The sequence below is a fragment of the Molothrus aeneus genome, chromosome 9 (genome assembly GCF_037042795.1).
Source record: "Molothrus aeneus isolate 106 chromosome 9, BPBGC_Maene_1.0, whole genome shotgun sequence".
Taxonomy (NCBI): domain Eukaryota; kingdom Metazoa; phylum Chordata; class Aves; order Passeriformes; family Icteridae; genus Molothrus; species Molothrus aeneus.
Genome location: NC_089654.1, coordinates 10,363,691 through 10,390,234, shown reverse-complemented (window position 1 = coordinate 10,390,234; position 26,544 = coordinate 10,363,691). Strand labels below are relative to the sequence as shown.

The window sequence follows — 26,544 nt, the reverse complement described above, 5'->3', positions numbered from 1 at the left end:
CATCTCTGTGAAACAGATATCCTTACTTCCCTAGCTCTGGAGTCACTCTTCTCCTTGTGTTTCCTTTCACAACCTCTCCCATTTCTGCCCTCTGAGACTTTCCAAAGCCAAGAGCTTCACTGATGGGGCAAGGAACCAAGCAAGCCCAGGTCCCCCTAAAGGAAGGTTTGACAGGGTCTCAGAACAGGCACCCATGCTACAAACCAGCAAAGCCCTGGGCACAGTTCTTCACAGTTAGGAGGCAACATTTATTCATGTGCTTGATGCTCTGGCCATGAAGCACTTTGCCTGAGGATAAGGTTAGAAATGCCTCCTCTGGCATTTCTAACCTTACCAGGCATTTTATATTCCCTGCAGCCAGTAACTCAATAAACAGGAAATTGATAACAATCATTCTAAGTCCTCAAGAAGTTAGACCCCACAACTTCCAAATGTATGGCTTAACACACAAACCATTTCTCACCCATTTCAATGATCTTCAGCTAAAGCACTCAAGACACTTCAGCACCAAGTGCCTGAGAAGTACAGCCCTGCCTCCCACCCCAAAGGCAGAAGGAATTGTTAATTCAGAGGAGAGACAGAAAGCTGTTAGCAAATCTTTGTTTGTTTAAGATGTGTTTATTTCTAGTAGCCAAATATTAACAAAAACATCCTATTACATGCTTCCTCTGACAGATTTCACAATGCAAGTAGGTGACCTTAAAATATTTGTGGATGTGTATTAACAGTTCACTTCCAAACAGAAATATCTGCAGATCAGTAAAGCCTGGCCCCGGAAAAGGCCAGCTCTGTGCACAGCCACAGCACCCCAGCATGGTCACATTGTGCTCCCCAAGGCTCTGTCAAGCCTGTTTCATCATGCCCAGAGAGGGAAAGTTGCATTCCTTCACACACATCATTCAACTCTTACCTTTCATAAAAACTCCCCTGAATTTCAGGAGGATGTCAAACTAAGACCAGTTTTCTCTCACTCCTAAAGCAGCCACTATTACTGTATCTAAAGACATGCTGCACCCTCTGAATAGAAATCAAAGATGGTCAAAGATGCCAGGAGAAAGGGACAGCTCAGTGATGGGTATGAGCATTGTCTTCTTTAAAAAAATAAAAGAAATATAATTTGAGAAACAAAGAATAAAACAAACCCTTAGTGGATACATAAACCACTCCTCTTATCTTTTAACTGCAAAACATCCAGAGAATAAATGGAAGACCAGGAAGGATAGTGCACACATGTTAAGAATCTCACAAGCCAATTCTAGAGTCACAGAGCCCACAAGTGCCTTTGTGCAAGCCCTCCAAAAAGTTTTGCTGAGCTGGAAAAGACAATTGAGCAGCAATATGACTGAGGTCTGAAATCAAGAGTAACACCACGAAGAACTAGAAACACATGCTCTTTCACACAATGCAAGACCTAGGTCAAAGAAAATAATCTGACAAGAGGTTTAAAAGAAAAAAAGAGACCTGCATTTTCACACAATGCATGAGTAAACAGAGTATAATTGATGCATAATTAAATAGCAAAAGTCATTGCCGCAGGATGCTGTAGAAACTGAAAGCATGAGCAGATTCAGAAAAGGGTGTACAAGTTTCTGGTAGATAGACTTTGCTAGATACAGTGGTCCAGGGACAGCTCTCAGTTCTTGAGGAGACCATTGCTGGGAGTCAGAGAAAGCTGACTAAAGCCATGCTCTCCCTGTTACACCTGTGAGCACCAGCTACTGGCCTCTGCCACAAAGATCATCTGGGTAACATATTTGGTCTGGCCATTTTGATACCCTCATCATCTTTCTGACATTCTTCTTGCACAAGCTCATTGTAAGAAAATCTATCTTCACCTCTCTTCCTCCACCTCCTCCCTCCTTTAAACCACTCTCCCTTCAGTGATATGCTGTGGTGCAATGGTGCTCCTACAACTCCTACTGCCTGCTGGATTTCCCATTGCCAGGCTCTTGGACACCCTGTGATTGCAGGCACTGTGTCCTCAGCCAAACACAGCGCTGGTTCCAGCTCCAGGGGTGAGGATTCATCATGGGACCAACCATGCTGCTAACTCTAGTGGGACCTGGAAAACAAACCACAGAGGCTCCTGAAAGAGCAGAGGGAGCACAAATGAGAGCTGATCCTTGTGTTAGAATAAGCAGTAATGGGTTTACCCAGGCTACCTGAGGATATTCTCCAGGCAGCAGCTTGGTTGTAGCTTGCTAGCTGCAGCAGTTTTCCTTTTTGCGTAAATCTGGACCCATGGCCTCCTGCTTTCTGCACACATTACTCCGCTGGTGCCCCTCTCTCCTGACATGAAGCCCTCTCTGTCATTTCCACCTGAGCATCCAGCTCCAGTGATGTAGCTCAGGTTCTGCACCTCAGTCCTAACCCACAGGGCCTCTGCAGATCAACATGACAGGTCCCTAAGGAGAACTGGCAGATGGGACGGTGGCTCTCTGTTGAGATGGTTTAGGGGGATATCTGAAATGTTGCAGCATTCAAAGAAAGCCTCCTCTGCTTTCTGCTGCCCTCCCACAAGGCTGAGCTAATCGAAGTGAAGAACATGATAAACTCTGTGCCCCGAGTCAGCTCCACACTGACAGTTCACCAGAGATACGAGATCGCTCAGTGACATTAAAAATGTCAGCAAACACCGACCGGGCTTGACAGAAGGGATGCATTAGCAGGCTCTGGGGGGGGCACAGGGCAAGGTAAAACTTCAGCAAACATGGTCAAGCGCACAGGCAGTTTTCCCCCCCCATCTCCTCCACAGAAGGCTTTTTTACAGATCCCAACACACTGTGGCCACCACTGCAGCAGTCAGATGTGGAGCTCACCACCACCTGAACGGCCAGATCAATCCAACAAGGTTTGCCTGAGGCAAAGTAATCGTGACAGCTACTGGGGCCAATTCCTGTCTCCAGCTTGCCCAAGAGGCAGGTCTTGGAAACTGTGAAAGCTGCCTGCAGGCACAAAGTTCTCACTTCAACTGCTCCTGCAGCACAGCAGTGGAAAGGGACATTTATTGGCAAATGAACTCTGAGAAAGACTCTCTCACCACTGCAGGAAGAAGATCTGCTGAGCTCTGGAGCATCTTATGCTCTGGCAGAGGGAGTCCAGACAAGGACTGTTTCTTAAAATGATACAAAACAAGAGACAAAGAGGACTGGAAGCTGTGCGTGCCTTGGCAGAGGAATCTGGAACCTATTTTGTTGCTACTGCAATACACACAGGTACACAAACTTGTCTGTGTGTAATCCTACTTCAGCATTGCCTGGTAGTTGCAGCAGGAGCTCCCTAATTCAGACAGGTCCTCTTGTTATCACTGCTCATAAGCAAAGACTCAAAGAAGATCCAGCAGGTGCAGGTGGGGCCATCCTTCAGGAACTGCTCTCTGTCATATGTGCCTGTTTTCTTGAGATCTGAAACATTCAAGTCTCTGCATTATCCATGATCTAGAATTCATCAGTTTCATGCTGCAAGCCCCACCCACCCTCCAACACCTTCACTTACTTCATGGATCAGGTCAGAGGCAGATTCAGCCTAGGAGGTATTTCTAAGTCAGGAATGTGCCAGAAGGAGGGGGAAAGGGCTACCTGAGCTATGCAGGGATGAATGGAGGGGCTAGTTACCTGTCCACTCCTATCTGTCTCACACTGGGAGCTCATTCAATAGAGACTGAGTCTCCACTGGGTCCATCTGCTTCAACAGAATTAGTTACCTAGGCAGACAATTCTCTCTTGTGAAAACACACAGACAGTTGCCCCACAAGCACCTGAAAGCAGTGCATGGCATAGAAGGATCAGCACCCAGGGTAAGTCTGAGGAGAAGCAGCTCTTAGCCACAAGACAGGAGAGGCCCCTGCTCTTCTCTGCAACATGGGTCACTTCCCAGAGGGACACAGGGTCCCTGGAACCATTCTGTGTTCAGAGGGTATTATAGTCAGGTATTATAGTGTCAGAAAAACTTCATTGTTTTTAAGGGACTAGAGGGGCTGGAAGAAGACCAACATTTCTCTCTCACAACCCCTTTCCTGCACAATCTGAAGGAGGTTGAAGCTTTACTTTCCAAGTAATACATCTGCAGAGGAGGACAACCCAACCCACGTGCCCCCATCCTACATGCTTAGGGAGCTGGAAAGAGGAACATTTCACTGAAACAACTTCCCTCCTGCTCCTGCCTTTAGCTCTGTGCTTGGGACTTCATGGATGCTTAGCAGCTCTCAGCTTAGTATCACAGTATTTGCTGACATGCAGTACATGAATGCTCACCTTGAAGAAGAGACACTTGTCTGGACATCTACATAATGAGGAATCCCAGCTCCTAACACACTAAATCCAGAAGCCTTGAACTATGGGAAAGTGCCATAAGTCATTAATCCTGAGGCCCAGAGGAGGAGCATGGCTGGATCAACCTACTTCTTAGCAAACATCACAGTACACAGGGATTTTTATTTTTTTTAGTATTATTATTCTGCAGCCATCAACCTGCTGGTTATATAGCTGCTATCCATTCACCGGAAGTTTAGTGAACTTCAAATGGCGATCATTAATGGTCACTGAACTGCAGAATGCCCCAATGTGCTTTCAGATTTCATTTACCAAGGACCAGCAATCAGCCAAAAGATTTGCTCTGACAGCAGGGAAATACAAGACCCTTTGACAAGTTCAGCCAGGAATGTGCTGCCAGCATCCCTTGTTAAGTTCATGTTCTACCCTATTTGACGGAACAGATCATGCAAATTGTCCTTCTGCGGCCGCTCAGCCTGTCACTCACGCTTCCATTTAAAACAATAAATAAATAAAAGAACAAAAGAAAAGCCTGCAAGAACAACGAGCTGTTTATAAGAAAATTCCCTTACTGAGACCCTTAATTACCAGGAAAAGGCATAGAAACCCAAATAAAGCACTGAATTGGATGGGGGAAGGGAATGTTATTCATCTAAAGGTTTAACCGGGGGCCAACCCAATATCTCTTGTGCACAGACTGCAGCCTCCTCCCTCACCCTGCTCCTGCTTGTAATCACACTTGTTCTTTCCTTCCCACTTTGGTTTGTGACTTATGGCATCACCATGCTTTTCTGTGCAGATGAGCAGCTGCACCAGGGGTCCTTGTGGATGCACAGCATGCTGCTCCTTAACCACCCAGTGAAGGCATGCAGCAAAAGACAAGGAACCAGACAGTACTCAGTCCAAGGCATTTTGCTTAGCAAAGTGATCACTGATCTCTTAGGTGGATGTGCTGCTGAGACAGCTCCCTTTCCCCATGCCACAAAGAGAAATGCTGATTTTTATATTGGAGTATTTCCACATTTATTAACCGGAATTTCATCTGATGGGAACCATGCTCCAAGGAGCCTTATATGGCTGCAAAACAAAACAAAGTCAGCAATACTGGTGACAACAGAACCTTCACTGAAAAGTGTCTCACAGTGTCCCAATATTATGCAGACATTGCACTGTGCCTGCCACAATGGGATTCTCCCCAGCTGCAGAACACATCCCATCAAGTACAGTAAGACTCTATTAGAGGAGATACAATAGGGAGCTGCAGGATTCGCTCAGCCCAGCTTCTGAGAAAATAACTCATTTCAATGCAAAACAGCAGTAGTTATTAGACACCTCCTTAAAGAGGAAAAGTGAAGGGACAAGGGAAGGAGGGAGACAGGGAGATAGGGACCATGGCAGTTTGCACAGAAGTACCTTTTTCAGATTAATCCACTGTTTGAAGTAATCAGCAACCGGCAGCCCTAAGTACTGGCATTGTCCTGGTAACCTGTAAGAGAGAAGAGAGAGCAAGTTTGATTCAATCAGTGCCTTGACAACACAAACTCTGTTTTCTTAAGTGCATTTTGTTCAGAGATGGAAAAGACTCAAGTCTGCTGTAACATCATGCTGCACATCAGAAACACTATAGCTCTTGGCAAAAAAATCTCATGGGAGTATAGCTTGGCTTAAGACTTACATACATCCAGGCTGCTGAAACCCTTTAGACTAAACACTTTGAACAGTTGTGTACTGAGCAGCACTCAGCTCTTCTCCACACTGGCCAACACACAAACACGACTGGAGAAAAAAGGCTCTCCTTGGCTAAGTAAACCCATCACAAATCCCTGCAAAACCATCCTGTTCTGCAAGCAGCTTACAGGGCAGACAGAAGGACTGACAATTCACCTGTCATGCCCTGGTGCTTCTCCATTTGGGCTTTATGGTTAAAACATCAAAAGAGATATAAGGGAGGGAAGGAGGCACCAAAGCATTCATTTTTCGGACAGCAATGCTGTGGGGCTAAGAAAGCAGAGGCTGTTTTCCAAGCAGGTGCTTGGAAGAAGAGAGCAGACACAACTCTTAGATACAAGGTGGTGCACACTGTCTCACTAGGGCTGTGAGCACAGCAGCCAGAGCTGTGAGCACACGTATTGATTCTCCCCCTTCCTACAGCAAGCTGATGGAATAGGGCTCAAAACAAAACAGCACCAGTAAGGGAGGTGAGTTGCCTGAAGGGACAGCAGCAGCTCAGGAAAGCTGCTTCTCCCAGTCTGTGCCAATCCCAGTGTGTTTGCAGGGGAGCGAGGATGTGCCCCTCAGCTGGGGAACGCTGAGTCGCAAACCGTGTGGCTCCAGCCAAGCCTGTGCAGGGACATGAGTTATGGGAGTATTTCCTGGCCACTTTGATCTGATCAAGAGTAATTGATGGATCTTGTTCATTCACATACTGCTGAGCGTGCCTGGGGCACTGGTCACAGGATCTTTAAGTGAAGCAAAGGAACATCCCAAATAAATATGTCAACTAAATAAATGACTAAATTAGCGCTGTTTGTGCATGTTAAAAGTCACAACCCCAGGAATCAGCTTTTGCAAACAGATAGGGTGGGGAATCTCCCAACTTCCCTAGGCACATGGGGGCTGTAGGAGGAGATTGTAGGGGAGGAGAAAAAGCTAGAAGTGCCAGCATCAGCTGATCAAACATCTGAACACAGACCACCACGTCCAGGGCAAAGTCTTCTCTTGCTCCCCAAGGAGGAAAGCATGAATAGCCCAGACTAGCTTTCAGACTCAAGACTGAAATACAGGAAAAAGCTCTGGTGAGAAGTGGATACAAGGTAAACACCCTAAGGGGCACCATCAATATCCCAGGCAGTACCTGAGTGGTCAGCCTAGCTCATAACCGTTTGGTGAACAGAGAAGCATCTCTCCAGACATTTCCCCAAGTAAGGAGATGAAGGAGCAACACAGATAATGCACTTGCAGATAATGTGAGACCCAGGGTAGTGCAGTACCAGAGCAGTCTGGTCTTGGTGACTCCTCCATTTTGCGGCAAAGAAAAGGAAGGAAGCTGGGAAACATATCCAGAGGAATCTCCTGGGAATATGTTGCCAACAGAGCCAGCACACACTGGGACCACCTGTGTACTACCTTTGCCCTTCTTAGGCTAACAAAGTAATAGACTTCTATGCCAAAGTCAAATGCCTGGTTCTGAGAAGATGTACATGTGATGATTCAGGACCAATCATTTAAGTAATACAAATACATTTGAATAAGAATGTCCAGAGGAATCTCTTTGAAAGCAGGAAGGCTGTCAAAAGAAGGAGCTTGCAAGGAGCAGGGCCACGGCGTTTGCAGGGCAAGCAGTCCAAGTTGACAGCACAGTCCCATCCCTGGGCACAGCTCATCTGACACCACTGGAGTCACTCTTCACAATTGCACACTGCCACACAAACAGCAGCCTGCCCCATGCACTTTACAGCCATTACACAGATGTCCATGATGTCCCTTAGTTGAACAGACCCAACCAGCCCCAAGCAGCATGCCAAGAAAGCTCTTTCTCCAGGAAAGCTGCTTTTTGCTGGTGCCCAAATCAAGAATCACAAGAAAAGGAACCATCTAAAATAAACAACTGGTCTAAATATAGGCACTTGATTAGCTCAACCTCTTTCAGTCTGCTCACATTTAGCTAGAGAAGATGATAACAGAAGTTAGCAAAAGGTATGTTACAAAAAATTAGTTTCTCCTCCAAACCCAAGAGGCTTTCATTAATACAGGTCTCAGCCTAGCTCCAGTTAGAAGAAAAATTATCCATTTACCTAACTTCTGGATAGGGCCCAGAAGAAGTGAGAGCAGCATTGTTCTTGTTAGCCACAGGAATTGACAGCAAACCACCCACTGCAACGAATGACATCTAAAGCACTGCTATCCCTGTGGGACCAAAAGGCCCAGCAAACTGGACAGTCTGGTTCTATTTTCACCCTGAGACTGATGGCAGTGTGCCCTGGGCGCTGGACAGTGGGTCTTTAATTGGAGAAAATAAATGCTCCAAATAAATATGTCAACTAAATAAATGACACATTTTTGCAAACAAGTAACAACCCCAGAAACTGCCTGTGAAGCTGTGTGACCTCAGGACATTGCCCCTCCTCCTACAAGCTTGTGCTCCCCTCATTTCTAGTCAGCAGCAGAGGGGCTTCAAGTTTTTCAAGCACCAGGGGACCAACACTCGCGTTATAACCTCGGTGAGCTGTCAGCAGCACAGATCAAAACATAAGTCTATCCCTGAGCTGAAAGGTGTGGTCCTGGTGGCTCCAGGCTATTGTGGTCACAGCCACTGAGCAAGGATTACCAAAGGATTGCTGTATGGGTCTGGTCTAGTCTGAACATACAGCACTCCAGGCACAGGGAACCAGGGGCTTTCACTGCACAGAACCCAGGTTTCCCGGTAGCCACGGGGAGGAAAATATCCCTGCAAAATCTTTTCCCCAGCTCCAAGAAATCCCTGCAGTGTTCCCCCCCACTCTTCAGCCTTGAGACCAGACAGGAGTTTCTCTATCATCTTTTCCAGGCTGGACTGAATAAGGCACATCTGTGGCTCTCCTGGGGAACAGAAGTACCATGGGCTGCAAGGAAGTATGTCTATTTATCAGAGCCACTATTCACTTGAGCATTCACTTATTTGAAAAATAAGCTTTTGGGCTCAGTCGGGCTTCTTGCTCTTGCCAGAGCCAAACTTGCTCACGGAGGGCAGCTTTGCTTTAGCAGAGAGCTCAGGATTTGGCCCTCCCTCAGGTAAGGGAGAAATGATGGCACATTTTGCTGTGTTCAACATCCCATGATCCTGCCAGTTTTTGAATGAGGTCTAACTGGCTTCCCAAACACTGAAGCTCTCACTCTTTGGGAAGGAAGCTGTCTTTCAAAAACCACCCCATCAGCCAAACTGCATTCAGTATAGAGAAACTTGAAAATGGCTGTGGGACTTTCCAGCCTCCAATGCAGCTCTGACGCTCTGTCCTCCCAGAAGCAAAGATGGGAGCGCATAACTTCTGTCTGCTCCCAAAATGCAGATCACCTTTGCTCAGAAGAGCAAGTGACATCAGGTAGCACACTGTCCTCCATCAGCTAAGCACGTCTAAGCCCTTCTTAGGCCATGGTCAGCAGTGGCAACTCTGCACCATTTTCAGAGAGCTTTTACCAGCCCAGGCTCAGATTTCCATCCAGCCCTGCCTCACCACCCTGCAGGGTAAATGGAGCCTGGAGATGAACGGGATGCAAATAGGAGGTGAGGTGACATGGCTGCATTTCTGCTGTTGAAGCCAGCTCTCTCTAAGGCAACAAGAAGCGCACAGCTCGGCGGTGATAAACGGCCTTGCTTTAGTTATCACTTTCCTTAAGTTAAGGAGAGCAGCCTGGTGATGGATGGGCTGGAATTCGGTTATCAGGGAAGGCTGTCAGCCAGAGTTGCCTATCTCCACACACATTTAGCAGGGCGTCATTATGCGATGGCATGGAGTTAAAATATGACCAAGGGTACTGAAAGAAAAAGAACAAGATTAAAAAAAAAAAAAAAAGGCAAATTGAGCAACAATAAAGGAGCATGAGGCAAGAACGTTATCATACTAGTGACACCTTTTATCTCAGTCTGGTTAGCTAAAGCAGGGCACAAATTGGTCCTTCCTCCACTATTGTATCCTCTTGTACAAACAGAGGCAGATAAAATGTGTCACCAGTGCGATAGCATATCAATTTAACCCTAATTATCTAGAGGGTCAAACGAAGAAATAGGGGTTTCTCATTTCAACAGGTCCCTCCATCTCTGCTCAGAGCCAACACATTAATATGGAAGGGGGAGGGGCAGCCATAATTGATTTCCGTCACTCAGGTGGTTCTGGCGTATAAAAAATTAATGCTTGATTCTCCCAACTAATCAGAGCTGGTTAACGTCCATCTGCTTCTGGGTTCAGGATGTCAGGAGACAAAGAAATTGGGCCACTTGCTACACACAGGGTGTATTGATATTGAGGCAGTTAAAAGAACAAGTTTCTCCATGGGAAGATAAAGGGACATTAAATCTTGGGGTTTATAGACCTGATCTTAACCTTCTAAAAAAATCCATTCTGTGGAGACCTTGCATTGTATGAGATGCAGAACATTTTAATTGTGTCCTGGCCAACACTTGTGCATTGGGCTGCAAAGGAGAGCACTGGCAGGCTCCTGCCCTGGAAATCCCTCACTGATGAAGAAAGCTGCTTGGATGCTGAAGCAACAACAGCACCATCGTGAAAGAGAGGAGCTGTCAAACCACCTCAGCTGGGCCCCTTTGTTCAAAGCAAGGCTGGTCAACACTCTGGACCACACAGCTCAGAAGTACTCCTCTGTTTTGATGTAGAGTGGCATGTCTGCCCAGCTAAGAGGAAAGCTTAGGTGTCCTCTCCCAACAGCACGAGCTAGCAAGGGAATAACAGCCTATGCTAAGGCACCTGAACTGATTTAGCAGAGAAATGGCACTGCAACAGGCAAAGCTGCACCTGTCTGCACTTAACCTGCACTTACATGAGATGGGGTCAAACTAGGAATTCAAAGCAGTTTAGGTAGATCCATACTCTCCCAAAGAGGAAGCTGCAGACTGCCAAAACCACAGTGCCAAACCAGGAGGCCACTGTCAGGGTGATGTCATAGCACCCACACACAGTAGAGTGGCCCACACACAAAGAACAGCCCAAACCACACCACAGCCGACAAAAACTGAAGCATGCTGACATACACCTCCACAAAAATCCTCAAACCCCAACTCCAACTGGGAATTATCCCAGTAATTCAGGTTAGACTGGGGTTACTTTCCTGTGTATCTGAAAGCTTTGGCGGGAGGTGTCTCCTCAGTGCTGGAGTCACTTTGCCACTCAGTGCAAACATGCTTCTGTCCAAAATGAAGTACAAACACCGTGCTAGACCTCTGGCCCCCCATCCACAACTTCTCAGCCCTACAGAGCAGCCAAGAGGCCAGAGGAACCCACCTGCTCTTGCTTTCCACCAGATAAGCCCTCACCAAGAACACACAGTGCCATCTCTCTCTGCCCCCCCATCAGACAAGCCACACCTGCCTGGCTGCTCTTAAAATTCACAAGCAGTAGCTGTGGAAAGACAGTACATCTGGAGAGGGTCTGAAAAGCCCTGGGCTTTCACAGAAACCCTGAGACAGGTCCCATCTCCCTCCCTCTTTGCTTTCCTTCCACCCTCTCAGTTCTCTCAACCACCCCCAGACCTGTCACAGTGCAACAAGCCTATGAGCCACACATCAGCTTTAAATATCAGTGTGCATGAAGCAGGGACATGAGAGCAGGGAAGTGGGAACAGACGGAGCAAGCCTCCATCGCCTGTCAGGTAACACTAATGAATTTCAACACCAGCAGCCATTGCCTCAGACGGGCTGGTGAGAGGAGACAGAGTTACAGTGAGAAGCCTGTGCAGGAGCAGTCTGCCTTTTTTCAAAGCCCCCTCTGTTAATAAATGTCATTGTCGAGCAGGTTGCAGCAGTCCTCAAGCCAGGATGGCGTGGGCTCGGGGAGAGACAGGCAACTGACAGCACTCAGGATGCCTGGGCAGCACAGCCTTTTCTTCTACTGCTTCCCCAGACAAGAGCCAGGAAAAGGAAGAAGACGGGTCATTGCTATTGCTATAAAGCTGTGTTCCATTAAGGTCCCAGTTCCCAAATAAGAAAGCTCCACAAGGAGCCACAAGCGCAACCCCAACACCCTCCAGTCCTGTTCACTGGGATGGATGGATGGAGGCTCTACAGCAACCAGTCCTGGAATGGGCAGAGGGATGCAGAGACATCCAGCCACTGCCTGCACTCCTGACAGCAGCAAAGGGTTACAGAGCAGTCGGTCCCTTTGCTAACACAAATGCATTCCCGAGGCAGCACAGGGAGAAGCATCCAGCACAGGGCACTGTACGACAACCGCACCGATGCACAACATGAAGGTCAATGCAAGTCTTCTTTACAAATGTCAACCTGTCATCTCTGGATATTAATGAGGGCTGACCAGCAGCTAAAATGCATCCATGCTCCATTAGTAATAAGAGAGACACAATGCAGGAGAAGAGCACACACCATGGCACATGGAGACACCAGTGGGTCGGCAGGGCCTGAGGAGGTGTGGTGATGCACAACATCACTTAGGCCACTCCAGATGCCCAGGAAGGAAAGCAGTTGCCACACAAACCCCTTCACTGGAGTGTGCGTTATCTTTTCCCATCAACCTTTAATTGGATTAGTGAAATGAGGCCAAAAACACAAGCTAAGCAGCAAGGCTAGTACCTGGCACTTCCAGATCTTTTCTTTTTCTGTGATGCCAATTCTGGACAGACCTGCATTCTCCCTCTACCAGACAAAATCCTGCCTAGGAAGCCTAAAAGGCAAACTGCAAGCCTTAACACTCGAGACTCATAGCAGCATTGGCTGAAATATCTGAACACCCATCATAGGCTAAGTGTGATCCCTATTCTCTAAATTTTTCCTGGGTACTAAGAAATTTGAGAGAACCTCAAGACTCTTGCTTTCCAAGCCACTAGCCAGTGAATGGAAAAGGGCGTCAGCCTTTTGCAGCCAGAGCAATGTATACACTAGGGACATAATTCTGCCACAAAAAGCACATAGGGCAAGTGGCTCATTGTGACTTGCTCGTCCTGCAAAGCACTGTGTGCCTTCCACTGCCATCAACCTTAATGAAACATGAAGGCATTTAACACCAAGTGAGATCTGGCCCTTTTATGAGTATCTGTCTGTGCATCAGCAAGATGCTGGCAGAGATGCTATCTCAACATTAAAAGCAAGGCTGTAACACAGCAGGTATTCAGCCTCCAACAGAAGATGTTCATCAACAATTGCACACACATGATGCTACAATAAATCTATGTGCTACTTCTTAACAGCTTCTCTTAAAAAGATTCATAGCTCTATTTACTGGGCCTGATTCCGCTGCTAGGAATGTGGGAGTAAATCTAGAGTAACTCTACCTGGAGTTTGTAAACAGACAGGGATAGTAGGATCAGAACTGAGCTTCTTGATTTTTAAATAAGTACTTAATTACCATGCAGGAAACCAGAGCTTGCTGGCTCTAGGGTTCAGCAGAGATTAGAAGTGCAGCAGGAGGAAGATTTGCACTACTGCAGATTGGTGGAGCAGTAGAGCAAATGCTCTCACCATCCCTTCCAGACATGGAGAACAACTAGGTGGACTTCCCTTTGACATCAGAAATGCATGACACTGCTCCCAAGAAAAGAGAAACTGCAAAGTCTCCAAGGCTGAGGTTACCTCCCCAGCCTTGGGAACCTGACCTTATGAAAAACCCCTACAAACAGATTTTTACACACAACCTTGGTGTGAGAGTCTGTCCGCTTACTAAACATGACATTATACAGCATCTTATGAAGAGAAGTGTACAAAATTGCATACTGCGTTCTCAGTGAAAGTCATGCATCACGACCACAGGCTGCAGCAGGTGAATGTCCAATTTGTCATCAGGAAAAACTCTTCACCATGCAGGTAATAAAGCTCTGGAACAGATTGGTGGCAAAATCTCCTCCCCTGGAGACATTCAAACTTATCTGCAGAAGACCCAGAGCAACCCAATCTAAGTTTGAAGTTAGCTCTACTTTGAACAGGTGGCTGGATTAGAAATCTCTATTTAAATTATTCTGTGAATCATGCTCCAGCAGACCCTGATTACACATAGCATGTGTCCTTTCTCTGTCTATACAGTCTGTTAACAAGCCTTTCACACAGACACTAATGTAGTAATCACCTGGTTCTCTGCAGACCAGCTGCTTTAAGAGGGAGCATTCAGACTCCTGCTGCAGAACACTGTAATTATGCACTGAGTAAGGGAATATATCTGATGAAATGGATGTACCCATAGTGTCTAAGCCCCCTTAAAACCAAAACATGCAGAAAAACTAAGTTAAAATTAAATATTATTCTCCTCCCACTGTACAAATCCCATTGCAGAAGTATTTCTCCCCAGGAAACCTGAACACACAAGACCTAGAGCCAAGGTGCTCCTCTAAACTAAGAAGACATGTCCTGTGCCAGGCCCTCCTTAGATCTGCTCTCTGACAGGCAGGAGGAAACCTTGCCTCTCCCAAGCCTGGTCTGTCCAGACCATTTAGCAAATAAACTCTTCAGGACAAGGGCTTCTCTGCTATGAGTCATAAACTGTTTAGTGCCTAATGGTAAAGCCTATAGACGCTTAACATAATACAATCACGTCACTTAAAGGCCATTAGTCTCCAGTCTAAACAGCACTTTTCCAGTCAAAGTGGGGACCTGCTAACCCAGCAAGGCAGGATAAGGGACGTGGGTGGTCAGTCAGGTCACTGGACTTGCAGACACCTGATATGAAACCCCAAGCAGGACTGAGCCTAGCCAGAAAGCATGGGGGAAAGCCATGGTAGCTCTAGTAACCAAAAGTTTTGTCTTTTGTGCTTTCTTGAATCACTCGAATCAGCTGAAAACCTGTCTGCCACGTCTGTCTCCACCTTCAGCCCCACTTGCATGGGGAAGAGCCCCTCATCCACAGAGGGAGTGTCCAGCCTCCTGCATGACCTCTCTTTCCACTCACTGAAGTAGACCATTTATCTACAAGAAAATATGCCATTCTGTTTTGTGACTCTTTTTGAACCCCTCTTCTTTCCTGGCATCATCTTTTGTCTTCTTCTGGCACCACATCACCCAGTTCTATTCTCTCGACTGACTTCTGAGATTGCTTCTTCTTCCCACTCCCCATTAAAGGGAAGAGAGAAATCCTAATAGGAGCCAGTGGGATGGGGTAAACTGCCTTCCTATGCCCTGTGATGATACACAACCCAAAACTGCACGCACAGCAGCTTCATGGGCTCTCATGCTGTCAGCACTGGGGAGACCGGCATGCTGGGTAACAGGGTCTGAGCACAGGTTTCTGTGTAAATTACACAGGCACAGAAAAACACAAAACAAGTTTGTGTTTTCCTTGTGGGGAAGAGACTGCTCCCACCTCCAAGCACAAGCTGCCATTAGTATTTGCTTCGCCGGAGAGAAGGAGCAGCGAATCCTCCAGAGCAAAGGACAAGTGCAGCAATTAGGATGCAGGGGCTGCGGGAGCTGTTTAACAGCACGACCCAGAGGTCAGTGCCGCCGACTCCCAGCCCTGCATAAATATTGTATGAGCTGGGGAGAGGGGCTGTTACGGCCACCCTCAGCGCCAGCCCTCCCCCATCCATCGCCACTCTGCATCCTGCTAGATACGCCAGCAACATTATTTACAGATGTGACAGTCAGGAAAATCACTTTAGTAACTAAGGGAATGGGAATGAGGACTGCACAGTAGAGCAGGCACCTGGGAGCAGGCTCCCATCTGCACCTCCTGCCTCCCCTTACAGCCCTGCCAAACGGCACGGCCTGTTCTCAAACTGGCGCATGAAAAACCACCAGGAACAAGGAGGGGAGGGGAGGCTGTGAGCTCCCTCTCAAAGCTTGCCCAGGGGTTTGATTATCAATGCTGCTGAAGGACACTTCAGCCAGCAGCTGCCTTCCAGTTTCCTATCAGTATGTCTCCTAGACCCACCCTTTGGAGGGAGCTTTATATCAATATAATGAGAGGCTTTAGAGGGATCTTCCCTCAGACTCTGTGCAGACCTGCAGAAGGGTCCCCACTCCAACACAGCCACAGGGGCTCATCCCTGCAGAAACTCCCCCAGATGCTCTATTTGGTACCAGCCACCTTCCTCACACGTGACCTGTTCACTCCTTATTCCCTGAAGGATTGTCTTCACCTGCAGCTTCAGTCACACTGAATGGCACCATCTCTACTGTATCTTGGAACATCCTCATTCTTCTGCTCACTTTTTTTGCTGGACATGCCAGGTAACTGCACATTTGCTGTGATGCTCTGCACAAATACAAACTTATCTCAAATTCACCGAGACTGAAGGTTCCTGAGGACAAGGACATGGGCCATTCTCCAACTGTACCAGCAGCCCATGAATTCCTAGGGGCACACTGCTAATAAACATTACTGCCCAGGGCAACACATGAGAGCTGCAAGATGGAAAACACAGCTTGGATGTGCTTCTGCCCATGATAGCTCTCCAGAATTTTTTTCATTGTTCTTTGTCTGGTTGCTGAATCCAGGGAAGGCAGAAGCCCTGTCTTACAATTAGCAGCTTTTCTAAACTCACTGTGCAATTAATGGGCTTAATTATTGATGGCAAAGGCAGGGAAGGGAGGAAAGAAAGAGCCAACGAGGAAGGAATGATGTGGGGGTGGCAGGCGCCAAAGGTCTCCGAAGATCTTCCCTCAGCCTAGAGCACAGAAAGAGCCCCTAGCCGCTCTGCTGCTCCCACGGCCCTGCTCTAATGCTCCCTGACATGCCTCTGAAGACAGAGAGCTGTTTGCAGTCACCACCGTGATTTGTTAGTAATTATTTTCACGGTGTCACATTGCTGTCACTCTCTTAACAAAGAGACAGGCAGCCCGAGGCTGCCTGCAAGAAAGAACCAACAGAGAAAAGCAATTGTCAGACACCCAGGGATCCTCTTTGCTTCCTGGGTTTCACAACCAGAGCCCTTACCAGCTTCTGAAGTAACTTCTGAGGAGAAGTGGCAAGTCAGAACCATCTCCCATCCTGGTCACAGGAAGAGGAATTAATTACTAAGCACCTTCTCAATTTCACCTTACCTGTAAATCCAGTGCAAGACCCAGGTGCTTAGAGCCCCTTAAGCCAGCAATTTGCTTCAGGCCTGCAGCAAACGCAAAACAACTTTGGCAATTGATGACTTTTAGTGCTCTCCTTGCAAGTCCCAATTTCTTTTTATGTGGTCTTGCCATTAGAACGTGCTTCCCAAACACAGCAATCCTGATGACAAACCCCTGCCTAAGTCTATCATCCTCACACATTAACCCTCCAGACTGTTCACATGTGCTCTTCCTACACCAGACTCATTAATTCCAACACACTGCTGTGCTCCACATGGCAGTAATATTTCACTTGGCATTTCACAATGCCAGAGGACCTCAGCAGCTTCCTCAAACCTGAAATACACAGTCTAATGGCTTGCTGCCTCTGTTTTCTCATACACAGCAGAGTGACTTGACAAAGAACTTCCCTGCTTGAATCACCTCCAGTCCATCCATCCATCCATCCATCCATCCATCCATCCATCCAACCTTTGGCTGACCTGTCAGTAAGTCCAAGGTAATCACTCCTTTCCCAGTAAACATGGTGCTTGCTTGGGCCCCCAAGGAATGGAGGCTACTTTGGCACCTGAAGTGTCACACGAAATAAGGATATAGAGATGAAAGACTGAGACACCTGGCCAGACAACCTTTAAAGCACTCTTGAGCTTTGTGCAGAAATCAAGCGGAGTTCCTCCAGAGCATTTCCAAGTCTGAACTACTCCCAGCCTGTGTTATTCCTATGCCTGTTTACTGATGGTGCACAAGGGTCAGTCTCTGCAGCCGTGGGGAAACCTGGGTACTAATTCACCCTCTTAGCATAGGGAGAGTTTGGAAATATTAAGCCTCACAGTCTAAGGAAAACCTTCCTGCAATTAACTGCATGGAAGAGCTCTGACTCAGAGGACAGCTCCTTTTCAGGGGTCCCTTTAATAACCAAGAAATGGAATATACATGCTGTGAAGAATTAGGATCACCATTGGGAACCTAAATGGTCCATAAAATGTAAAAGTTCTTCAGAGCTGGGAGCACTGTGAGCTGGAGGAGAGGTCTTGGCAACCTCCCACCAGCCTACTCCATGCACCCGGTTTGCAGGGACAGATGTGACTCCAGGCAGGGATGAGGATCTGAACTCAGCTGGTGCCCAGGCACCTTGGGCATGCTGGCCAACAGTCAGCACTGAGACCTGGTTCAAGATGCACATGGAAAAACTGGAGCAAGGAAATTAGAGATTACCAAGAGGCAACTACAGAGGAAAAATGAAGGGTGTCCCAGGGTGCCAGGCAGAGAAGAGGAGAAATCCTTGCTCCAAGACAGGCAAAGCTGGTAGGACCAAGGCAGGATGAAGCCCTGGGCGGTATGAGCTTCCCGGACACAACCCTGCCAGGACATCAACCTGCTTCCTCTGTCATCTTCCCACAGGCTTCTCTGTTTTGCTTTATTCTACTACCACCTCCATATGCCTCACATCATTGCTAACACCTGGTCCACATCAATGTCTGAGCATGTGACACTGCCTTTGGGGTGCCAGCTCAAAAAGTTAGTCTGCAGCTCCAGTGTCCTCCCAAGTCCTGCACACACCTCGTCATCCACTCCTTGTCACTGGACAAGGCACATGAGAATATGCTGGAGGGAAAATACCAGGGATGACCTCAAGATGGCCCAGTAGGTCTTTGCCAGCCAGGAGCTTCAGGAGGAAAGGGACTGAACCCATCCAGGAAAATGGCTCCCAATAGGAAACAAACATCCCAACAAAATAAAACATTTTCAAGAAAGCTATAGACTCACACAGCAGAGCAAGTGAAAGAAGAAGCATGCTGCTCCCAGGCTGGCAGTATTCTTCAAGCAGAGCTCTCTAGGCAAAGAAGCCATAAGCACATCTCTCCCAGCCAAGCCACTGAGAGGGCAGCACTGGTGCCAACACACAACTGCTTTGCTTCAGGTGCAAAGTAAGAAAAGCTGGGATCCAAAGGAAGGCAGCTGACATTTCAGACCCAGCATGAAACACTAGAAAAATTACGCTATTCTAAGAGAAAACAAACACTTTGTGGAGTTAATCCTGTTTTTCACACATGCCACAAGCAACAAAATTCAGACAGCAAACAGCCCTCCAGTGATTGTCCTCTGCAGTCCCAAGCCAACCAGCTTTTCAATTCCCCAAGGCACAGAATCACCACAATCCTGAACTGCTATTAGAGAGCTCTCATATAGACAGAGGCTAGGTACCGATTTACCAAATACCCATTATAGATCCATTGATTTTGAAACCATTTTGCCTGAATTCACTAAAATCCTGGACACAGAATTCACCCTAGTGATTCCTGGTGCAGAGGGCATTATGGTTCCCTACTCTGTGAGCAGATGACATTGAGACCATTGATTTACATCCAGTTCAGTGTGACTATTTTCAAACAGCTTGAGTTAAGTTACCCAGGGGTAGAAAATCTACCTTCTCCACTTATTACTCCATCCCAAAGGTTCAGTGCTGGAAATAAAGTACATGATGCAATGCCTGTCTCATTCTCCCCTAGACTGCAAATTTATTTGTAAATTTCTTCAGGCTCTTTTCACGCTGCTTCCAACTTCTTTGGTCTTAATTCCCAGGTAGAAGAGTCCTGCTCCCCAGAGTGCACCAGGCATCACAGCTCAGTAAATCTGTAGCCACTACAGCCCTAATACAACAAATGTCTTTGCTATCATGTGCCAGATAAGGAACAGACCTGAAGGTGACAGTCCATTGCATGATGATCCCTATGCAAAGATTTAATGTCCAAAGCTTAACCCAAAGACATTCCCAGACATCTAGGACAAAGTAACTTGCAGAAGCCCAAGCAACCAATGATTTCAAATAAAGACAAGAACAGGAGTCAGCCAGGGTAACTGGTGCATAAGGATAACAAAAGTCAAGTCTGGTATATTCATTTTAAATAAGAGTGTACAGAGGGGGAATCTTAAAATCCAAATTTTTTTTTTTTTGCATAAGTGATATCATTTTCTTTAAAAACAAAAAGCTGGACTGCAGGGTCACAGAAGTGAATGGGGTCAGTGCTATTCCCTGTAAGTGCTCACAAGGCTCCCTTGCTTAGCTCTGGCAAAGCACTTTAGGATGTAATTACATGAACAACTCCATCAGCAAAGCTGACTCAAAAGGTTCCTGACCCTGGATATTCAGTCCCATCCCTTCACTGTAGTTCACACCACACTCTTTGTTCAGCCAATGTAACCATGTGAAGAGATACAGCATAGGCTTGTTCAGCAAAATGATCCCCACTAAAAAAGCACCACCAAGCTAATCTAAAGATCTTAGTTGGAAAGGAATTGTTTTATTACTTTAAATGCAGGTGACTACATTATCTTTCAGTTACCAGATCTTTCTTGTTACTCTCAACTCTGAATATACCTCTTGCCCTGCTGCCACACAGCTAGCCCACCCCACACCTTCTCCTGCCCTTCCTCATGACTACCCAAGCGTTCCCACTCACTCCAGTCAGTGGCCATCTGCAATTTCTCTCTGAGATAGAGGCTACCAACTCCCTCCTGGTCCTGGGATAAAGAACAACATGTACAAAGGACACTAACACCAACAATTCTTTTCCATGCATGACCTTATTCTGATCTCAAAAATGTCCAGGACAGAAGCCAGGAAAGAGCAACCCACTGCCACATTTGGAGCTGGTCAGAGAAGACAAGCATCCTCCCAGTCTGTGTAACTTGCAAGAAAGAATTAAAACAGTAGGACAAAATTAAGCAATGGTATAATTTACTGCTCAGAATTTACTAATATCCAACCTAGGAAGAGCACCAAGGGCTATAAACATTTCAAGACACTTCACTATGTTTTATCACTATATTAGAGAGTACTTGCCTTTTAACACTTATTTAAGAAAATAAAAAACTTCTGAGCAGTAGTTTCCTGTGAAGAAATAAATTAGCATGTTCTGATCAGCCACAGTAAGTGCAGTTAAAGCATCTTCATGTCAGAGTTATATAGACCAAAGCCTACATGTACTTTTGGCTATGCTCAGTGCATTTACAGAACAACCCAAAACTGGAAGGAGAAGGATTAACTGATGCTTCTGACATTATGGTGCAGGTCTGAGACTTGGGACATAAGACTTCAGCTCTGCCTCTGCCTGCCTGCACAGCCACAGGCATCTCACTTAACCTCACCCGTACTTCAACTCTGTATCTATGAACGCATGGTAAAAATACCTCTTTTGTTGCCAAGATTAATTCACATTGTGTTTAAGAGCCCACAAACTGGTTCCACACACAGGGGAAAGCAATTTGACATTTCAGCAGATAAACTACACTAAAGAGCTTATATTACAAGGGCTCAACTGTGGCAGATACTAAGTACCCTCTTTTCCACTAAACCCGTCTCCTGCAGTCAGCAGCTCCCTCAGCCCTTCAAAGGCACATTACCCTCACCACCCAATGCCACATCAATGCTATTTGCTTAATGACTAGTGTCAGTTCCAACTTAGGTGCAGAATGAGGTCCAAGTACTAAAGCAGACGACATCAGGCATTTGAATCCATCCCTGGAGCTGTTAAACTTGGACTATAGCTCCTTGCAACAGGCTAAAGGAATCCTCCCACTGAGCATGCAGAGGCCTGAGGACCATGTGTCTAACGAGGCTGTATCCCCACTCATATTTTAGCTTGGCAGGTCTGGTGCTCCTTTCATCTTTTGCTTCAGGTAGCTCTCTTTAATTAATAACATTTCTGAGTCGACACAGGGAACTTTCCACCCAGAATGAATGGCCCTCTCTCATTAGAACCATGACTTGTCATGATGTATTCAAGAGCAGAAGTGTGATTCATTCCCTTGTCTGGGAATGAGGGGTGTTGCTGGGGGATGGGGGGGAGCAGAGTCTCTGTAATGAGTGACTGATATTTGCTGAAGTTGATATGCGACTCTGTCGGCTTGAACTGCCTTGTCAGGACAAGCCTTCAAGAAAGGTGATGTTCCTACTCAAGAGGTTTTCCTCATTAAAGAAATTGCATCTTAACAAGAGGGAAGGGGAGGGCTGGCAGGAGAGCTGCTGTCTCCCCAACACCAGCCTGATTCACACACACACCAAGAACTGAAAGCAGGTTGATCCAAGCACAGCCAGTAGAGGATCAGCGCTTCGTTTAGGAGCCCTCTCACACAATGGACTCTCTCCAGAAGCAACCAAATCCCTCCAACAGGTGCACTTCTGATGACCACACCCATGACAAAGCCTTTGGTAGCAAGGCCAAGGACCTTTGCTCATGCTAAACCTGCATAAGCCCTTCTCAGATGCTTGGTGTTCTGGGCACCCAGCTCCTTGAGACTAGTGCTCCCTGTTGTCTGAGGAAAGACAGACACACAGTTCTGTGGTCTTCCAAGGAGGCTCCAAGTGTTCAAGAGCAATCAAGTCTGTAGCCACACAGTGCCTCATTTCCTGAAGATCCCTGAGCCAAGCAGAGGTTTTACTGATCCTTTAGCAGCTGAGTTTACATCTTGAATCCTGCAGACTCAGCAGCGCCAGACACCATCAGCAGAGAGCAGTACCCTGACAATCACCATTTCTCTGGTGCTTTTGTTTGAGCTACACACATTGCAACTTCTGGCTTAGGCAGGGCTATTTCCCTACCTTATCTCTATATCCAACACTGACAGGCTTGAAGATTCCTCCTCCTTGTTACAGCCACTTCCCCACATCCAGCTTGCTCATCCCACTGTGCCTCCCTGGCACCTACCAGTGGCACCTACTAGAAGCCCTCACAGTAGACAGACCAGTTCAGAAGACACCACATCTCAGCTCTAGAACAGCACATGCAGACAGAAGGCAAACTAAATGCCCAGGTCACTGCTGGAGAAGCCAGGAACAAAGCTGCATGGTTTACCAGCCAAGCTAAGGACAACGGAGGACAGGAACTCCAAACCACTCAAGATCTGGGTAAGAGGACTGCAGCTATGCAAGCAGCTGTCATTACTAAGGAAGCTGAGAAAAGAAAGAGCAGAGTTAGGAGTAAACTTGTTACAAGTGATGGCTCCTTAAGCCAGGAAGTGTTGCACTCACCTCAGTGTCCTCAATTCCTCTGGAACCCAGCCAGGTTTCTACCATGCAATGTTCCAACAACACTCCTCCAAAAGTGGACAAACAGCACCACCTCCCTTCCTGCTGCCTTTTGTGACCAGCATGTGGTCTCAACGTGGTAGCAAAGGGCATCAGCTACACCACAGGTCTTGTAGAGAAGCATGGAGGGTTCCCTGGAATACCTCATGGATGTTCCACATCTCTGAGGCTCTGCTTCCCTGTCTGAGCAGCCTTGTTTCAGCTCTCCGCTTTCTCTCTTTAAAAAGAGATGCTCAGTTCTGCTTTGCTAAACCCTATTTGGCAATGTGTCTAAACACACGCAAACTTAATTAGTTCAGGAGGGAGACTCGGCATTTGTGGTGACGGATAAAAGTAATGGGAAATGAGACAAGTCAGAGCTGGCAGGGAGTCTTCACTCCAGCCTCATCCACTGGCATGGTGCTAATCAGATGTGACGCCACACACTGCAGCACCCAATCGGCGATGGAGCAGCATGATGTGCTACTCACCAGGCGGCTGCAGCCAGACTCCTGCTATCCATGTGCTTAGAAACACAGAATGCATTTTCTGCTTTGCCCTGAGGACGCTTCAGGATTGAATTCTAAAGTTAATGGTTTAAAAAAAAATTTAAAAGGAAGAGGGAGAAATGAACCACTCTCAACAACCTCATGGCCAGGAGTGGAGTCTTCTTTTCCAGCTGAGTAGTGAGGGACAACCCATGCGAGAGACCACTGCAAACGGTGAATAGTGTATCTCCACTCCAGAACAGCATGTCCCTCTGAGCCAGCTCACCTCACAGCCCCTATGGCCCACCACTAATGGGGCTCATCTTTACATCTATTTGCCTGCTGTAGAGCTCTGAAGAAAAAAAAAAAAAAAAAAAGCCACCCAACACATCCAGGTAGCTCTTTCCATATGAACACCAAGTTAGGATGTCATTACCTGGGAATCTTGTCAGCCCACTGTGAAAGCAACGGAAAGATGGGCTTGGAGCAAAGATAACTGTTTCTCACAACCATCAACAAAGTGGTAAATTGGACTCACAACAGCAATACAGGAGTAAAGAACAGAGAAAATAGAATACACGAGAAACAGAAGTTTAGCGCAGCAACTGTGCTGGTCTCTAACAGACACTTAAACATGATATATAATGAAAAATAACTCACTCCTAATTTAAGCAACTAACACAGGAACTTGCTATATTTATGAGCTCTGGATACAGCCTGAGCAAAGACCGAGATTCTGACTCAAAAATTCAAATACCACCCCTCTGTCTCTGTCTGGAGGCAATTTCTCAGTACCACTAGTGCTTGTGCTGAGCTTTGGACCCCATATTTCATGTTTCACTAATTACACAAAGAAAAGGCAAGGAGCTGCCACTCTGCAAAGACTACTTGTCAGGAAAGAACTGGTGCTGATTGCTCCTAGACTATGTGCAGTTTATTTAGGCTTCCAGCTTGGGGAAACCAATGTCACAGTGAAAACCAAGTAACACTACTAACGAGTTGTGGCTGTCAGTTTAGGATGGGATGTGTCAAGCCCATGCTTTACTGGTGTGATAACAACAGGAATCTTTATCCAGCACCACAGGGAAATGAAAAGCTGAAGCAAGATTATACTAATCCAAAGGAATTCAGCTCTATAGGACACTGATCTGCAAACACTTTGGAGATTGAACTAATTTAATTTTTGGACATTTAGCTCCATTCTTACAATAACATTTTTAGGTGGTGGCCTAGCTATTTTTCTAACAAAACATGCACATACACCAACATTTGCAGATCCCAGTGCAGGCCCCCACCTGGTACTTGCCAGATATTCACCCAGCTGATGAAGATGACCTTAACGATAAGAACACCACTGAAGCATGCCAGACCTGGCTTCTATTCTTCTGCTTGTGTTCTGTTCCAAAGACTACTCTGTGATTCACATTGAATTACTGTGCCAAGATGACAGAAAAACCCTTAAATGCAGGAAGTCAGGTAAGGATCATCACTTGATCATTCACGTATGCACTTAGAAATATCCATTCCTTTGGAAAGTATATTGGGTAAAAGGCAAAACATCACAAAGCTCCAGTTTAAACTCTTCCTGGGGTTATGAAAGGCTTCACTTACTATAGGGAATATCCTAGACAGTGATCTTGCACCATGCCCAGCACCCTCCTCTCTTCTGAAACAACTTTTCTCTCCCAATTATGCATGGCAAATAACAATTTCCCTAAGAAACAACGAGTAGGGACAGTTGGAGGCTTGCAAGGACAAAGACATATGCACTACAAGCAAGCATGGAGCAATAAAACCCAGGAAAATCTCCCTCCCTTCCCATACTCACATCACTTTCAAATCCCAGTCTCCACAGGTCACAAAAATCGACTTGACGCTGGGATCTAAGAGGCCTTCCTTTGCCATCCACTCGTCAACCCTCTGAAAGGAAGGCAAGAAAAGAGGATGAGTTTTGCAGAGACAGGCCGAGCCACAAGAGTTAAACTCAGATAAGCTGCTTGCAATCAAGAGAGAAGAAAATTGTGATCTTATCCAACCTCTCCCTCTCTCTCTTCTCTCTTTGCTTGCCATCTCAACAACAGCACGTTTGGACCTTTGAAGATTTCTGATAGGAGACATCAGGCAACCAGAGGAGAGATGATCTTATCAGACACTGCAGCAGCTCTGCTTGTGGAGGGATGAAAGTTGTGCAGCGTTAACGGGACGATACAACTGTGCTGTTACCTGGCATTTCTCCTCTCCTTGTACCAAAGAGGCTCATAGGAAACATAACTTTTGTCCCCTCCAGTGAGGAGAAAAGACAGGTATATTGAGATGGCATCCCTCCCCTACAGCATTTCTCACATACACTAATTCATATAGCACCAGGGGGATATGGGAAGGGGAAAAAAATGGAAGGGCTGGGCACACACAGGCACTGTGTGGCAGTAACAAGCAAAGCCAGGTGTCGCCTTCCTCTCCAGGCTGGATCCCTCTTTCCTTCTTACAATTCTGAAGAAGTGCTTGTTCGGGGTAGTGTGGATTTAAAGAGGATCCACTATTCCTGATCAGCTTCCCACAGGGAAAGACATTCTGGGTCCTCTTAAAAAATGGGCCATGTTAACCTGGAGAATGCAATCCACCTCAAGGACTAAGGAACTAACCTAGACTAGAAGCCCTGCACAGACAGAAGCCCTGCATAGACACTTAGTCCAGCTACAACTAGCAGATGATGTGCCCAAAATCTTGCAGTGGCAGGCAAAATCAACTGTCATTATGCAACCTCATTAGCAGCATTTTCAATGCTTGAGCAACAGAAATCCCTCCTCTTTTCTCTTGCTTGACACCTTTCACTCCTGAGTAAACCAGCATGCCTCAGAAGCCGCCTGACCTGAATTTCATTTTAATCTAGAAACACGCTGCTGTATGAACACCTTTTCTGTCCAAATAAAAAAAAATTCTACATAAGTGTTTCCACACTCTAAGAAGCTTCCATAGACACAGAATGAACCATTTTCTGGAATACTCCAG

The 26,544-nt window shown here is 46.6% G+C and overlaps 1 protein-coding gene across 3 annotated transcripts in view; it reads right to left on the bottom strand.

Annotated features, from left to right (window-relative positions):
• The window catches only part of ERI3 (ERI1 exoribonuclease family member 3), a 129,339-nt gene that overhangs the window by 71,804 nt on the left and 30,991 nt on the right, over positions 1 to 26,544 (bottom strand). For all 3 annotated transcript variants that reach the window (XM_066555548.1, XM_066555550.1, XM_066555549.1), the window contains 2 exons: positions 25,364 to 25,455; positions 5,685 to 5,757 (listed from right to left, as the gene is read on the bottom strand). In XM_066555548.1, coding sequence (XP_066411645.1) covers positions 5,685 to 5,757; positions 25,364 to 25,455 — 165 coding nt within the window. The remainder of the gene's footprint in view (positions 1 to 5,684; positions 5,758 to 25,363; positions 25,456 to 26,544) is intronic.